The sequence below is a fragment of the Cnephaeus nilssonii genome (genome assembly GCF_951640355.1).
Source record: "Cnephaeus nilssonii genome assembly, chromosome: 7".
In the NCBI taxonomy this organism is placed as follows: domain Eukaryota; kingdom Metazoa; phylum Chordata; class Mammalia; order Chiroptera; family Vespertilionidae; genus Cnephaeus; species Cnephaeus nilssonii.
In genome coordinates this window covers 82,207,866-82,225,670 of record NC_137078.1, presented here as the reverse complement: position 1 = coordinate 82,225,670, position 17,805 = coordinate 82,207,866, and the positions used below count along the sequence as shown (strand labels likewise).

General features: G+C 47.5%; 2 protein-coding genes across 2 annotated transcripts in view; one reads left to right on the top strand and one right to left on the bottom strand.

Moving 5' to 3' along the window:
• The window catches only part of CSMD2 (CUB and Sushi multiple domains 2), a gene marked incomplete at its 5' end in the record, with an annotated part of 537,662 nt that overhangs the window by 289,454 nt on the left and 230,403 nt on the right, over positions 1–17,805 (bottom strand).
• On the top strand, positions 832–1,419 carry HMGB4 (high mobility group box 4; the record flags this gene model as incomplete). The annotated part of the gene is made up of 1 exon (XM_079776408.1): positions 832–1,419. The coding sequence occupies one exon, from the start codon at positions 832–834 to the stop codon at positions 1,417–1,419; it is 588 nt and encodes a 195-aa protein (XP_079632534.1).

Sequence of the window (17,805 nt, the reverse complement as noted above, 5' to 3'; positions counted from 1 at the left end):
AGACCAACTAATTTGAATGTAGCTGTTAGACCTAGGTCTTCTAACCCAAAGAAGTGGGGAACCCTGAGATGAGTCCACCTGATATACCAAGGATTAGATCTCAAATGCAATTAGCAAAATGCCAAGGTTCTCCTCTCTTCTGCCCTCCCCCCTCCCTCAAATCTCTTCAGAGGAAGAAGAATTTAGACTTACAGCCCAAGTGCTCAGGTTTTAAATCAGACAACGCTGTCCTGACAGGAAGCGAGTCAGGGCTGTCACGCCTGATTATTTTTAGAGTTACTACTAAACTCTTTGTGCAGTGTGAGCTGCAAACAGAAAGACTTCCCATTTTATCACGACAGCTCTGGGGCCATCCACCTCCTCGAGTTCCTTATTTCCAGCCTGTCTTTGGAAGGGATGACATGGCATCTTGTCAATGTTACGGCGAGGAAGGCAGATCCCATGGTTTGTTGCTGCGTCTGAGGAACCGAAGCTGAGCAAAGCTGCTGCCTCCAGGAAGCCAGGGAGAAATATTCCGGGGGAAGGCGCTACTCCATAGCTTTCTCCAGAAAAACCGTTATGTTTCATGAGAAGCAAAAAAATTTGACCATCTCGTAGCCAACCAATGAGAGTCCCTCTATGCAAATGCCAAGAGTGGCCAGCTTGTGGGTGATGTCACAATCTCCTTCTATGACCTAATAATGTCACTACCACTGAAAAGGCCGGCTCCTGACTGCAGCTCTTACAGACAGGACAATTCACCACAAGCAGAGCACCTTCTAGATTGCTCCTGGAGTGTGGGGACAAAAGTCTCTGCTGTCCAAGTTACTGAATCCAGAAAAACATGATCTGATGAACATGGCAAAAGAAATCCAGCTAAGGCCCAAGGTTAATGTCTCTTCTTACATCCACTTCTTACTGAATTACAGAAACAAGTTTAAGGAGCAGCAGCCAAATACCTTCCTTGGCTTTAAAGAGTTCTCTAGAAAGTGTTCGGAAAAATGGAGGTCCATCTCAAAGCACGAAAAGTCCAAATATGAAGCCCTGGCCAAGCTCGACAAAGCCCGATACCAGGAAGAGATGATGAATTACGTTGGCAAGAAGAAAAAGCGGAGAAAGCGGGACCCACTCGCACCCAGGCGGCCTCCATCATCCTTCCTACTCTTCTGCCAAGACCACTATGCCCAGCTGAAGAGGGAGAATCCCACCTGGTCCGTCGTGCAGGTGGCTAAGGCCTCAGGGAAGCTGTGGTCTGCAAAAGCGGACATGGAGAAGCAGCTGTACGAAGAGAGAGCGGCTATTCTGAGAGCTAAGTACTACGAGGAACTGAAAGTCTACCGCGAGCAGCGCATTGCCAGGAAGAATCTCAGACGGTCGGCGAGGAACCCGTGCAGGGGGTGTGGGCAGGCTGAGGTCGTTGAAGCTGGTGGCTCCAATTAGAAATAAAAGGCCATTCAACTGTGCTGCCTGTCCCTGGTCTCGTGTGTGGCATTAGAGCGGCCGTGGCTGCTGCTTTGCAGAACTGAGTAGCGTGGTAGGATTTGGAAACTGATCTGGGGAGGGGACAACTTTGAGAGATGTGGCAACAGTGGCCAAAGGGATGTGGTCAGCACCTACAGGGCTTCATTTGGGCGGGGGATGGGTGTGTGTGAGTCTCCAGGTATCAAGACGCCAGGAGTCATGAAGGTAGGAGTCTCCAGTTCCAAGTAGTTATCCAGGGTGGAAGGCCCTGCTCAGGGTCACGGTCCTACTCAAGGCTAGGTAGATGAACACCAATCCTGCCAGCCTCCTCACCAGGAGGTCAGAATCCTGGAGTAAATGATGTAACATATGCAAAAGTATCTGCCATAACCCTTAATTCAGAACTGGTCCTGCAGCATAAACCACGGCACGGTAAGGCTTGGATACCATTAGCAGCCAGGATGAAACTCCAGTGGTGGTCCCTATCCTAGTCAGGATGAAGCTCGGGGCTGATTTTACAAAAACAGCTGCCTGATTGTGCCCCAGGTCCTAGAAGTTGGAGAAAACCCTGTTGATTGATATTTTGGGGGCACCCACCCATTTTTCTGTGGATATAAGCATGGCATACAGAGAATAGAGATGTGCCGCCTTTATCACCACATGGCATCCATTCCCTTTCCTCTTGCTCATGGCACCCTGATTCAACCCAACCAAGGTTTGATGAGATGGAATCTCCCTGGCCTCAGTGATTGGTTCAGTGATGAGCATGTGACCCACGTTGGTCCAATCAGAGTGGGTCTCAGGACTTGTGCAAGGAGTCCTAGGGGAGGAGGCAGCCCTGGGGGCTGATGGCAGTCATTGCTCATTCTCAGGCTTAACTTGTCACTGAAGATGGCCTCACATTTCAGTTTTTCTTTAAGATGGTTTGACTTAGGTTTTCTGCCACTTAAAAGGAGTCAAAACAGGTACGTAATTTTAGACAATTTTTTTTCAGGCAACAATATACTGTGGGCAATATTTCATACCAATCAATATAGATTCATATGGAATATTTTAAAATGGCTCTCAACTTCTTGACATCAAATAGACTGAGCCTACCCGCAAGCCTGCTTTTTCGTCACCAGGCTATGCATGCAACAGACTTCCCTAGTCCCACCTCCACCCTTAGTCCATGATGGACTTGTTTAAACTTTTACTTTCAAAAGTGAAAAATACATATTTTGAAAAGTCTTTCAGAACTGGGTGAACCTTGAAGAGGAGAGGTAATATGGTGTCATTTAGAAATTCAGGGTCTAATATCAGGCAGGAATCCTGGATTATGTAGGACTCCCATGTGTTAGACCCTATACTGGGTGCCAGGAAGTCCAAAAGGGACTACTGTTAGGTTCCTGCTCGGCGAGAATGTTCCTTCTGATGAGAATGGAGGACGTGGGCATAATCCACAGCACTGCAAGGCAGGATGAGGAAAGTGAAGACTACACCACATGCTGGGGCAGGATGGGTACCACCCACCAAGGCAACCACTGAAGTCTTCCCGGAGGAAGCAGCTTTATGCTACTTGGCAACATTGCACTCATGCTGGCAAGGTTCCCGTTCCAATTCCCCAGAGCTGCTGTTCCAACTTGGCTTGGCATCCCCTCCAGCCCAACCTCCACTCACTCAGGAAACACCCACATTTTCTGCTTCATTGAGAAAATAGAGATCATCAGACATAAGTGTTCTTGGTTTTCTTCTTTCTCAACATGCAACCACACCCATCCTTTACTCCTGGTCTCCTGGAGAGCTATAACCGTCTTGCTATCCCCTTCCCTTCCTCCCTCAGGCCCTGCTCTTCACTAAAAAGATGCTGAACCTCAGCTTCTAAGCTTGCACAGATTAGCTTGGTGTCACGATACAAGTGGTTCCCATCTTAACCTTCACAGGACCTTGGGCAAGTTCCCAATCCTCTGTGTCTCGGGTTTCTCATCTATGCAATGTGGTAACGCCTGCCTTACAGATTGTTTTAGTGAGTAAATGATGTAACACATGCAAAAGTATCTGCCATAGCCCTTAACACATAATAGGGACTGTGGTGAACACCCTCTAGGCTCTCCCATGGCTCCCCTTTCCCACACCCCACTGTACGATCCCCTCCCATTAACTGTGGGTAGAATCTGTGACTTGCTTCCAACCAATAGAGTAAGGCAAGGAGGATGGGATGCGACCTCCATGGTTATGTGATGATACACAAAACTCCATCTGGTTGATTTGCTCTGGGGATTCTCCTTGCTGGTTTGACAAAACAAGCTTTCAATCTGGAGAAGCTCATGTGGCAAGGAACAGTGGGAAGTCTCAGGAGATAAGGTGGCCTTAGACCAATGACCAGCAAAAAACTGAAGGTCTCAGTCCTACAACTACAGGAACTGCAGCAACCACAGGAGTAGGGAAGTAGGTCCTTCCTCAGCTAAGCCCCAGAGGAGGACTCAGCTCAGGCTGACACCTTGATTTCAGCCCTGTGAGACCTCCAGCAATGGACCCAGCTAAGCTGTAACTGGGTTCCTGATCCCTCAGAAAACAGTGAGATAATAAATGTATGTTATTTGATGCCAATAAGCTTGGGGTCAGTTGTTACCCAGCAACAGATAACTAATACAATACTCAATAAATGCCACCTTCCTTATAATTCTAGAAGAGACTGTCTTTAACCTTATTTCTCCTTCCAGTCTCCACCCTACCTGTTTAATTTCCTCTCCGTCGTTACCAATTGCTTGAAGCTGGAGGAGCCCGCCCCAGTGCTCATTGGATCCTGACTTGAACTACTTGGTAATGTTTCTAGTTGCACTGTCTTGTTTCCGGCCTGACCTGTGGGCTCTGGGTGGGCGCGGCTGTGTGTTACAGCACACTCCTCTCTGGGAAGAGCCCCCTACACAGCGAGCCCCAGCCCTCAAGCCACCCCTTTCTGGTTTCCTGTGTGATTAATTATGCCAATATGGGTGGCCGAGTCAGCGTTTTGACAACAGTTTGCAGCGCCCCTGCTGAAAAATAACTCCATTAACATTTCTTTATGAAAAAGCCAACAGGAGGGTGTGAATCTGCTGGCTTCTAATGACTATAATGTAATGGCAGGGAAGGGGGAGGCAGGGCAGGGCGAGGAGAAGAAGGGGGAAGCCTATGCTTAAGATAATGGGTGACAGGAAAAGCAGGTGGAAGCTCTGGTGCCTGCATTCCAGACCTGCTCCACTGGCCCAGGTGACCCTCCCCGTGGGAAGAGGAAGGCAGGGTCTTTGGGCCCATCACCCTCTGGTTGTTGACAAAACACTCCACTGTGCTCCTAGAGCCTTTTCCTGTGTCCATTAACTCATTCATCTATTCATTTATTCAACAAATATTTATGTAAATGTTAGGCCTGCAATAGACCAGGAACTGTTCTGATGCTATGGATACAGCAAGGTCCCTGATCTCTTACATTCCAGTGAGGGGGAGACAAAGAACTAAGTCAACAAACACACCAGGTCATTTTTTGAAAGTGTCAAGTGTTCTGAAGAAAATAAACCAGGGCAGTGAGCTTGACAGTGATAGTGGGGCTGATGGCACCTTAAATGGGTGGTCAGAGATGACATGTGGGTTTGGATTTAGAAGACAAGAAGGCGCCAGGCATGTCAAGGTCTGAAGAAAGAGTTCTTCAAGCAGCAGGACAGCAAGTGCAAAGGTCCTGAGGCAGGAGCAAGCTTGGCATATTGAAGGGATGTCTGAAGGTGTGAGTGTGTTGGTGAGATGAGGCTGGAGAAGGGCAGGCATTATCAAGTTTATTTTGAAATCTAAGTGCAATTGGGGAGCCACAGAGCATGAAGAGCCATATGCTTCCATCCATAACTTCCAGTTAGTGGTCATTCTAGAGTCTTCAGAGACTATCAAATGCCAACAAGGGGATGCTAGTCCCTCCACGGTCTGTGAGAGAAACAGGTGTGACTAGCAAATACCAAATTTGTGACATTTTTCCCTTTTGGAGAGGAGACTCTACCTGGCATTCCTTATAGCAGCTGTAAGCTAAAAATCTACTATGGAACTTCTTCTCTTAAGTTTCATTTTCCAGGAATAGGGGTGGAGGGGTGAGGGAAGGTGGGCACAGCTGGCAGAATGTTCCAGGGGAACATTTCTTCCTGGGTCTCCTATTTCCATGTAGAACAGCTACCACTAGACCAGTGCGTCTCAGCTTTGACCTGTATTAGAATCACCTCCGAGCTTAGTAAAACACAGATGTGGGCCCATGCCTAGTTAGATTCAATGTTTCCGGAAGTCGCACCTATACTTTGCATTTCTAAAAGCTCCCATGTGGTCCTGAGGCTCCCGCTCCCAGGACCACAGAGGAATTCTCTCCCCCTTGCAGCCTGGATGTTCACTCCCAAGAGGTGGCCTGGCTCATCTGCGTGAATTGGGAGGAGGCGTGACCATGCTCTTCTTTCTCCTCCCCCCACCCCCGCTGCGGAGTGTGTTCAGGTCTGCTCTCCACCGGGGGTTCATCAGTAGTAAAGGTGACAGGCTGATCCTCATCTGTCTTTCTCCCGCACCTGCCAATTAATTCTAAACTCACAGGGGAAGAAATATATTTATTTACTGGGGTTCCCTCAAATCCCAACAGCAAAGTTGATCCCAGTTGCAAACAATCAGTTAGTGTTGGGCCACACCGCAACACTGGGATCTTATAGCTGATTTCAGCCTCCACTAAAGGCTGAGGACCAGGTCCATGGAGAGGGTGAGGTCACAAAGGCAATGGCACCCTTTAGTCCTGGCCTGCACCTCTCATCACACTCCCACAAGCAGTACCTGCTACAGGTGTGCAGGGGAAGAAATGAAATGTCTGGGATGTCACTGTAAATGAGGTCTGGTGTGCAAGAAATGTCCCATGAACGGGGGTGCCTGCCCTAGATTTAAAGGATGGTTTAAAGAAGGCGAGAACAACACACAAAACACAGCTGAAATAGGAGGAAGAGCATAGCCAAAGGTCCTGAGCGGCCGTGTGACCCCGAAGACTGGCTTTGACCTCTGGATCTGGTCCGCAGTGATACAGTGAGCGTGCGCTTGTGTGGCCATCCCCTTGTGACAGTTTCCTTGCAACAGTTCTCCCACCCATCACTCTCTTTCCAATTGTTCCTCTGCTCTGGCTACTGAGTAATGTTTCGAGACTCCTCCCCTTCAACAGTGAAAGGTTTCCATGGTTGCCATCACCTATGGGAGTCTGACATGGCACAATCAGGCCATTGCTGCCTCTTCAGTTGCACTATCCCCCACACTCAGCTTCTGACATGGCTCCCGGGGATCCCCAATTGCTGGTACTCACACCCTTGTGCAATTCCTTCGAGTGAGGGCTGGACCTAGGGACTTACTTTTAATAGACAGGATAGGGCAAAAGTGACAGGATGTCTCTTCTTCAGAAGTGACTAGGCTATAGAAGACTGACTCTCTCTCACTTCCTTGCTTGCTCGCTCTAAGCAATCTGACATGCTGAAAGCGGCCCTATGGAGAGGCTCCTGTGGCAAGGAACTGAGAGGGTGGCTTCTGATCAGTGCCCAGTGAAGAACACAGGCCGTCAGTCTAAGCGCCTGCAAGGAATTGCATCTTGCCAACGGCCGTGAGTGAGTGTGGAGTGGATCACTATCCACATCCAGGGACACCTATACTGCAGCTGTGACAGCCCACCTAAGAGTGCCCGATTCCTGACCCACAGAAAATAACATAGTTGTTGTTTCATGCCAAACTTAGGTTTGGGGTAATTTCTAACAAACCAAAAGAGATCATGAATGCACATGCTGGTACCAAGAGAAGGATAGTGTCCGGAAAAATATCTGAATACGTGAGATGCTTTGGAGCCGGGCAGTGGGAGAGGCTGGGAGAGTTCTGAGGAGCTCGTTAGAGAGATCTGGATTTTAAGGATGCTGCCAGTGAGGGCTCCGAGGACAGGAGAAGCAGGTTACTGGCCGCTGGGGGAGGGGCCCTTGCTATGTGGTCGCAGGAAGCTAGTGACACTGCTGTCTGCAGTTATTGGGAAGGCAGAGCATACACCTGTTAAACTTAGTGACCCAGCTAAGGTCATGTCCAAGCTACGTGTGCACGGTACTGTCGGGTTCCTTCTTGCTGCTTATGTGAGAAGAGATACAAAATGAGGGAAAGACTGTTAAATAAAAAGGATCCAGGACTTGCTAGTTTTGAAAATCCTCAATCTCCCAAGATAGCAAAAAATGCTAAAATTAAAAAAATAAAAAGGTTTTTGAGCACTATCAGGAAAAGGTGGACTGGAGATAAAGCCGAGGCTGTGACTGCAGCCTCTGGTTAAGACCTCGGGCAGATCAAGGGGATCAGAGTCTTACTTAGTCACACAAAGGCCCTTTAAAGAGATTAGGGTGGCTCACAAATCCTAGGTCAAACAACAGCGCCTCTGGGAGGCCCGAGAGCATTGTCCCCTGGCCATCCCAGCAGAAGCCCGAGGTAGACAGGGCGTTAGTCCAGAGAAATCTGTGGGTGTGGCTTTTGTGTAAGTGAATCTCAATGAGATGTCTAGGAGACCCACAAAGTTTTTAAGAAAACCTATTATCAGAAGAAATACTGTGTGCTTGGCCTGACAGGGTCAGAGACAGCACAAAGTAAAAGATCAGGGGATACCCAGACCTGGCAGTAGGAAGCCGACTGAGGAAAAGTCAGCCTCAAACATGTGTTTCTGTTCATGGAAAAAGAAGGATGACTCAGAGGGAGGAACCAAGAGCTCAGAAGGTGGAGCTAAGAGTCAGAGAGAATTACTTCTAGATTTTGAAACGAATAAAATAATCTACCAGTATCTTCCTGGATGGATTTCAGAATTGTTATGGATCAAGGACACCTTTATGCCCATATTCCCCCCGACCCCTTTTGAGTAGGACAGTCTGTAACCATTGCCCTAGGCCTATCCCAGCCCTGCACATATTGGGCACGTGGGGCATATAACCTGTCTCTTTAGTTTCACAGACCTACTGATCCAGAGGAACAGTATTCTAGAACCTGTACTTAAGGAACATACCCAAGACCCTCATCCATACCTGAACCTGATTCTAAGATAGGATGAGACTTTGGGGGACCCCTGGGAAGAGATTACTGTGTTTTGCATGGTGAAGGGACATTAATCATAGGGGGCCTGAGGGCAGTTGTGGTAGACATCTTCAGAAATGACTAAATGATTTTTATATCCTGATATTCATGCCCTTGTACGCCCTCCCCTCCCCTTGTGTGTGGGCTGGATTTAGTGACTTGCTTCTCACAAATAGGACACAGCACAAGTGATGAGCTGCCACTCTGAGATTAGGTTATCCATACAAGACTGTGATTCTTGTCTTACTGTCTCTCTCTGGCTTGCTCTGCTGAAGTGAACAGCCCTGTTGAAAGCCGCCCGGTGGAAAAGAACTAGTCAACAGCACTGAGGAGCTCAGTCCTTCAGACAATCATGTGAGTAAGCTTGGAGCATGTCTTTCCCCCCAGTTTGGCTCTGAGATGAGTGCAGCCCTGATATACAACCTGATTGCAGCCTTGTGAGAAACCCTAGGCCAGAGAAACCAGCTAAGCTACACCTAGACTCCTATCACACAGAAAATGTAAGATAATCAATGTTTTGAGCCATTTGTTTTGGGGTAATTTATTACATAGCAATAGACACCTACTACACTCATCCTAAGGTTCTGCTCCACAGAAACACCATATTCTAAAACTCCTCAGGGCCTTTGCACATGCTACTCCAGGCTGGGATCAAATTTCCTACCTTTTAGGTTTGCTGAACTTCCATCTGTCCTACAGGACTCAGGTCAGGTATCCCTTCCTCCAGGAAGCCCTCTTTCACCCTCCCACCCCTCTCTGTGTTTCCAGGAAACATCGCCTCCTACTGAATATCACATTCTAACTATGGTTTAGTACCTAACTTGTGGAGGAGAGCAGGGACGTTGCTATATTCATCCCAGTAGCCTTAAAACTGAATATAAGGCTTGACATGAAATAAAATAATAATACAGTAGACATAACCCTTATCCACAGGGGATACATTCTAAGCACTCCAGTGGGTGCCTGAAACCACAGATAGTACTAAACCCTGTATATACTGTGCTTTTTCTATATATACATACCTATAATAACATTTAACTTATAAATTAAGCACAGTAAGAGATTAACAACTATAACTAATAATAAAATAGTACAATTGTAGCAATATACTGTGGTAAAAGTAATGTGGTCTCTCTCTCTCAAAATATCTTGTACTGAACTCACAGTTCTTGTGATAATGCAAGACGATTAAATGCCCACAGAATGAGATGAAGTGAGGAAATGATGTAGGCACTGTGACATAGCATTAGGCTCCTTGTAACCTTCTCACAATATTTAACAAGCACTTTGATGGCACATCTGAATTGCCAGCATAACTACCCTTCATCATGGGGCCATGATGAAGTAATATATAAGGGTTACTTGAACACAAGCACTGCCACACTGTGACAGTCTGTCTGATAACCAAGAGGGATGCTAAGTCACTACCAGGCAGGTAGCACACACAGCATGCAGATGCTGAACAAAGGGACCTTTCACATCCCGGGCAGGATAAAGCCAGACGGCATGAGATTTCATCACACTACTAGATGGTGTGCAGTTTAAAATTTATGAATTGTTTATTTCTAGAATTTTCCATTTGATATTTTTAGACCATGGTGGACGATGGGTAACTGAAATCACAGAAAGCAAAACCATGGATAAAGGGAGGGTGCTGCGGCAAACTTTTATCAACTGCCTATGCCTTGCCTGGTATGGTTTGAGGTGATTTACATGTAACTATCTATAGTAGTAAAAGGGTAATACGCTAATTATTCTGAATGTCTTCCAGACATCATTCCGGCCGTCCTTCCTGATGAAGCCAGGGCCAGAGGGAAGCCAGCCTGGATCCCGGGTGCCTGCAGGTGGCCCAGAGGAAGCCAGCCCGTGTCCCGGGTGCCTGTGGGTGGCCCGAGGGAAGCCAGCTTGGGTCCTGGGTGCCTGCCAGCAGCCGGAGGAGGGAAGCCTGGGGCCTGGAGGGAAGCCAGTGCCAGCAGCCAGGGGAAGGAAGGCCTATTCTTGCACAAATTTTCATGCATCGGGCCTCTAGTCTTCTATAATAATCTATAATAATAAAAGCATAATATGCTAATTAGATTGGACAGCCAAACATCCTTCTGGACAAAGCCATGGAGGCTGCGAGGGCTGAGGGCAGGCAGCTGTGGCGGCCGGCAGTGGTAGCAGCGGCTGGGTGATGGGGGTGGCGCCTTCCCCTGATCAGCCTGGTCGCCTCCCAAGGACCAGGAGCAGGCCTAAACCGTCAGTAGGACATCCCCTGAGGGCTCCCGGACTGTGAGAGGGGGCAGGCCAGACTGAGGGACCCCACCAGTGCACAAATTTTCGTGCACCGGGCCTCTAGTCCTATTTATTAAAAAATGCAATGAGGCATGAACTGTGAGGAGGAACCAAGACGAGGCTGGGTGCTAGGTGCTCAGCACATGCTTGCTAGAAAAGGAGATGCACACTGCTCCTCCTGTCCCCCACCTGGCAGCAGTTGGTCCCCCTCTTCCCAGGAACTCTGCAGAGTTGGGCCAGAAGGACCCCTGGGCACCCAGACACACACTCTGTGCCTGACTGCTTATGTAATTTCGCATTTCCATAGAAATACCTGGATCTATCCCTTGGCACCTCTGAGGAAGGGCTTGGCTGGCACCCAGAGAATTTTCTGGGCGTCAGAAACCACACCTCAGGCTCCCTGCTCACAGCTGTGCCTCTGGCCCGCAGGCAGAACAAGCATTTTCCTCCCTTCACACCCCGTCATTACAAGCCACGTAAGTTCCTCGATACTCACATTGCAATGAGCAGATGCGGCTCTGCATTTTTAATGCATGATCTGCAATTAGCCACAATGGGCAGGGAGACCTCTGTGTTCCCCCTGGCTGCCCCTCGCGGATGCAGCTGCCAGTGCATTTGTGTGGAGGAATCTGGCCAGGCCCCTCTGGCCATGCTGCTCTGGCAAGTGGGCGAGGGAACTTCTCTTTGCAGTGTCTGCTCTGCCAGGAAGTGGGAAGGGCTGCTGAAGCCTGACTGTCGCTCCTCTGCTGACCTGGCCTCTCTTCCACCTTCTGTGCTACCTAACCTCCCTGAGAGCATGTCCTCCAAGGAGGCCCAAAGGGCACACCACACCCTGAATGTCATGACTGATAAAGCTCTTCACAGGCATGGGGTCTGTGGTGGGCAGTAAAGGTCTGTGAAATGCAAAGGGGGCATGCTGCATGTCCAGGCACACCTAAGAGGTGTCAGCAGGGACTTCAGAAAAGAAGAGAGCTGGCCAGTGAGATTTCATGGGTGCACGCCAGCTCTGGCCAAAGGATAGGCACATTTTTTGTAATCAATATAATGCCAAAAACTAGCATGTTACTTACTTACTGTGTACCAGGCCCTATTTCTAAGTGCTCTCCAGGCATCATCACATTTAATTCCAGAAGGCAGTGTGGATGGCCACTCACCCCTCCCCTCCTCTCTTCCCCAAGCCAGAGACTCCCGGGAACCCAGCTGCAGCTGAACAAAGTTGGGATTATTGGCTCGTGGCAACAAGGGAGGGTACATAGTACAGGGAACTATGGGCGGCTGGGGAAGGGATGGGGCGGGGGGGTTGGAGTGTTGGAAAGAACTTACTATAGAGTCTGGGCTTGTGTTAGGTGATTAGGGAAAGGGTTCAAGGAAGAGGAGCTTTGCTCTGGATTGGAGGCTGTTAGGAAGTAGGTGTGATTCTCTGATTGGGTGCTTAATAAATTTTATCCAGAAGGTGGTAGGAGTAATGGAGAAGTACAGTTGTAATTCGTAAAGAACTGTTGTCACTCATATGGGCCAAGATGCAGAGGGAGGAATATTTGGTCATTTTTGTATTTTGGAAATGCTCTTGCTTTTGTGTGAGCTCAGACATGAGTATGAAGTAGGCTTGTATTTTACTTCATCCATCAATCACAGCATGGCTATGCCTGGTGTCGATGCTCATGTTCAGCAAGAGAGCACCAAGGTCTCGGCCAGCTCCCAGCAATGCTGCCGCGACCTGATGGTGCTGGGCCAGTTTTCAGCCCTCAGGCTCTGCTGTCCTCTCTCAGCCCCATTGTTGCAAAAGTTGGCAGCAATAATGCAGGTGAGGCTCAGAGAAGAGCTGTCATAGTTAGTGGCACTGTGATTCCAGGTAACTGAAACTCAGGTAAGTGCGGAGGGACTCAGGGGGATGGAGAGCAGGGGTATGATTACAGGAGGTCAGGCGTATGACCATGGAGGGGACATGATAGGAAAGTAGATACAACATGGGATTGGGAGCCAGACATGTCCACTTTAGAAATCTGTCTGTGCTGCTTACTAGCATCAGAGATTCAAAGTCTTCTACATAATGGGAAGACAAAAATCTGTTTCCCGGGGTTACTGGGAGAATAAAATTAAAAGACACAGTATAAAGCCCCTGAGAACAAAACATAGCACACTCAGCACTTGCTATATGCCAGCCACTGCCCTAAGTACCTTACATGTATGACTCATCTAATACATCAAGCCCATGAGACAGATTCTCTTATAATCTCTGTTAGCAGGTGAGAAGACAAAGGAACAGAGAGGTTAAGCAACTTATCTAAGGTCACACAGTTATCAAGTAGAAGAACTCAGGCATTCTGGCTCCAGCACACCCACTCTACTGCCTCCCATGGTAGCTGTTGGATCACTGCTCCTTCCCATCCCTTGCTGCAAGGGCTCTGAGGCTAGTCAACTTCTGATGGTGATTTAATGCCCTGGAACTTCCTGCTCCCAGACCTTTGCTTGTAGGACGGTCTAAGCTGCTTTCTTGGCTCTGGTTTGGAAAGTACTTATTTCCTTTTCAAAGATAAAAACAAACATTCTTGGCATGACAGATTATATATATTCAGGTCACTGTGGTCAATAGATCAAATAAAACATAGTATTGCCTTCTTGGTATTTCCATGCCTTTTAGTAAGTACTGAAGTCAGAGAAAAACACTGGGAAAAGAGTGAAAACTAAGTGGGTAAGGAATGACCCAATGCTGCAGCAAAAGCCCTCTTGTGGCAAGATCTATGTGTGGGCAGAAGGCAAATGGCTGCCCCAGAGGAAATGGACCAGACATGGTCAGCCTTCTTCGATCCTGTAACAGTGGAAGGCTGTTCAAGTTGGCCACAGCACCATGGCCAAGGCTGCTCAGTGTTGCCTAAGCCCTACCCTGATGAGTGGGTTTATCAGTTGAGTCACCAATTCTGGGTGACTGGGAGGCAAGGACTCCTGGGCCAGTGACTCCAGTACGAAGGTCCTTCAGCCACTGATCCATCCCTCCCTCCCCAAGGTCACATTTCACCACCTGGGAGAGATGAAGTGCTGGAACTCACATCAACATTCCCTTGCTGTTTGATACAACCCCAGATCATCGTCACCAATCTTTCTGAGGCTCATCTGTTCTTAATTATATCTCTAAATCCCAAGGTATTACAACTCTGAGAATTTGGGAAATTTAGCTGCTAGAGGATTGGTAATAATCACAGTAATCCCTGGTGTTTACAGAGCTTCCTTTTGCAGACTGAAACCCAGACAGACATTACTGTAGTGGCGAGGACACCCTGAAATTGCTCTTGAGTTCTCTTCACAGAGTGCCAGGCCCTTAGCTTGTCTTACTTTGTTTAGCTCAAGGAGGTAAAAAAAAGAGTAGTTTTCTCCATTACCTCCTGAGGGAGAGCAAAGAGAAGACGGAAAGGTTAACCCACTGTAGAAGATATACCTGGGGTTGCTTGCCCAACCCGAGCCCTATTCTCAGAACTGTCTTTGCCCCCTCGCCCCTATGCCCCTACCTCGCAACCACTGAAGGGATGGGCATTGGAGCCAAGCTTGTACCACGTGGGTATGACCCTTCTTAGCATCAGCTGATTGGCCAAGGAGCTGACACTTGACTAATGAGCTGAGCCAATCAGATTCTCTCTCTTGATAATTTCAATCAAGATATTTATAAACTGGGAGTCAGTTGGGTCCCTAGAGCTAGGAGGTCAGGCAGACTCAAGGGTTGGGGTGACCGTTTGTACTGATTAACAAGCAGGGCGAAGGGGAATAAACTATGCAGCACCTGAGAAACCTGCTTCCGGCACTTTCGGTATTTGTTCAATAACCCTTTGGATTCCTAAGCCAGGAGCCGTCCCATGAGACCACCATGGCATGAAGGGCAGGCGTTGGAAATGACCTCACACTCCTATTTTGTTTCCTCCAACACAGCATGCCTTCCCTTCGGCTTCAGCAGAAGATGAGGACAAGCCCCATGGGCTCCCTGTACACAACACACTTTCTCTCTAATAGGGACAGACCAGATGGCACACAGGCAAGTGGGACTCCATACTTAAGACGCATGCTGACTTTATCAGAAACAACACAGGCCTCCCCAGAGCTTCTGGGGTGTGGGGCAGTGGCCCCTGACCTCTCCAGCTTAAAAGAGAAGGACTGAGGAAAGTCTCTGAAAAAGGGCTATTGTTATGCCACAGCACAGCCATCTGGTCCCCACATTGATCTGACAGGGGCAGCTGGGGCGGAAGGCAGTAGACACAGGAGCCCTGGGAGTGCAATTCCATGAACAGCCCTTATTGATCTGCTTACCTGCCTGGTGGCTGGCCAGACTCTATGTTTAAATATACCCATGGAAGGTCAGAGCTGGAAGACAGAAGCCCCAGGACAGCCTGGGATGGTCATAAATGGGAAAAGCCAGCCCCAAAGACACTACTGAGATGTGACCTTTCCTATTTCAATGAGTTTTAGGGGTAACAGGGTGGTTATTGTCGTGCTTCATAACTATATATTCCCCATAGGGAGGAAAGCAAAGAGAATATATATTTATGTGGAATCTGTAGGACTGAATCATAAGCTCTTGAACTAAAAGAGCACATTCTTACCACCAAACAATGTACTGTCACTAGTTCAGAAGCCCCCCCTCGCCTCCATTCCAAGGACACAGCCCAGCACAATCAGACTTTCCTGGGCTGGAGGTTCCAAATGGAGTATGTGAGACAGTGGCTCTGTGATGCCAGCTTTTGCCCAGCCTCTGCTTTGCCACATATTCAAGTTCAACCCTGGCCTGTCCCATCAGTGAGTTCCTAGCTTGCAATTCATCACAAGCCCCTCCCCTTTTTGCCTCGTGGATTCTGGAAATAGTCTGTTGCTTGCCCTCTCCCCCCAAGCCAGTGGGCTAATGCACACTCTGGGACTTAGCCACTGGAGCCCCTGAAGCCTTTCTGTCAATCATTCCACCTACGTGCCTGGCTGGTCTGCTCATTTTTGGGTCCCCCTCTGGCTCCCTCATAGGCTGAGAGCCTGGTGAAACTCTAGCTGGCTGGGGTTTGGCCCCATTCTCCTGAGAGTTGGGATTTATCTCCTGTCTCCATCAACCCAAAAGTGTCTCTGACCTAAACAAGAACCTGGGTCACGTGACCACCTGTTACCTTAGAATTTGCCTTTTCAAGCATGCCAACCCAGATGAAGGTAGAATTTGTCTTATTTCCTTGGTTGTTGATCTGGACACTTGGTCTATTTTCAAATCCTGTTCTAACCAGCATCACCGTAATTCTGAGCATTGGCTTTTATTGTAAAAAGAGCTGGCCCTGGATTCTGTCCACACTACTATCCAACTGTATGAACCTGGGCAAGTTAACTAACTCCATTCTTTTGAGCCTCATTTTCCTCACCTATGTATCCCATGTGACTGGTGTGCAGTAAATGAGAGTATAAATGAAATAATGGATCTAAAAACCTTAGCATAATGTACTATACAAAATACTAACATAACATGTTAAATTCTGTGCAAAGTGCTTTGGAAACATTATCTTCATTTGCACGGCAATCTTGTGAGATCCTATTATCCCAACTTTTTAAATTAAAAATCTGAGGCTTGAGAGGTTAAGTAAGTTGCCCAAGGTAAGTATCTGGTCAGTGGTTGAGCAATGCCTAATATACAGTAGGCACTCAAACGTGTGTAGAATAAATGCATGGCTCTCAGGTCAGTGTTCTTGTGCATAACTGGGTTGAAAGCTGAGCTCTACCAACTTATTCTCATTCTCTCTTTCTGCAGTGGGGAGGTGTACTAAGCTGTTCATCCATGTTTTATTTCTGCCAGTATTTGCGTTCTTATCCCCAGTATGGCTATTACTGGATGTTTGAAGATATTCAAACCTTCTATCTGAATGGATACATAATTTCCAAACCACCTACTCTTTACTCCGAGAGTTCTCTGAGATTCAGCACTTTGGACAGAGCTAGGATTTGTAAGCTAATATCTAGTCAGTATCGGATTTGCATTTACCGTAAAAACTATTTACACTAATGTATGACCCACATATGAGGAGAAAATACTGCACTCCCCACTTCTAGCTCAGTGGTTCTGGCTCTCTCTTACTTCTGATAGTCTATGAGATGAGAAAAGACTGCCATAAAGATTTTATGAATCCAAGAGAAACATTACTCAAACAGGATTTATTTTAAAGGCATCATTCTGAAATTGTGTTTTGTTTGTTTTTAAAGGGAAAGTAAATCTCATATTGGTGCAATTTTTATACTCAAATGAAGTCCAAATGTTGCAGGAGATCCTCTTAATGCCCACCAGGCAAGCAACTTCTTCAATTTGGTTCAAATGAGCAGACAATTCATAGAGTATTTTCAGTGTCTCTGAGCCTGTACTTGTAACCAGTGACAGGAGACAAGGATATGTTCTCTTCCTGGTTTGCATCGGGACAAAGAGAAAGGTAAATACTGGATTGGTAATTTCAGATCTTCATACTTTGGGATAAAAATGTATCTATGATGCCCAGCATGTGTCATGGTGCTGAACACTGCAAGGAAACAAGGCACATTTTCTGCCCTCAAGGACCTACTGTTTTGTAGGGAGATACACATACCCCATGCAGCACACCATGCAGTGAGATAGGGTTATGACAAAAATAGCACAAGAACTTTCCAGCTGGGAGCTTGCTCTGGAATTGTGTGGGGAATCTACTGTCTTTTTTCTAACCAACAAACTCCTATTCATTCTTCAAGGAGCCAATCAAATGTCCTCTCCTCTGTGAATCCCTTCCTGACTCTCCAAAGACAGAGTTAGCCTTCCCTCCTTGGGGTTCCCATAAATTGTGAAGAAAAGGAGAGTGGAAATGAAAGATACTAAATAACTATATAAGTATATATAAAAATTTACAGGGGAAAAGAGCAGGAAATAATTAACTGTCAATGAAGAGGTAAGGATACTTGAATGGGTTCTTCAAAAGTGTGGAGAAGGTCATTCCAGATGGAGAACACAGGAAGAATGAAGGTGTTGAC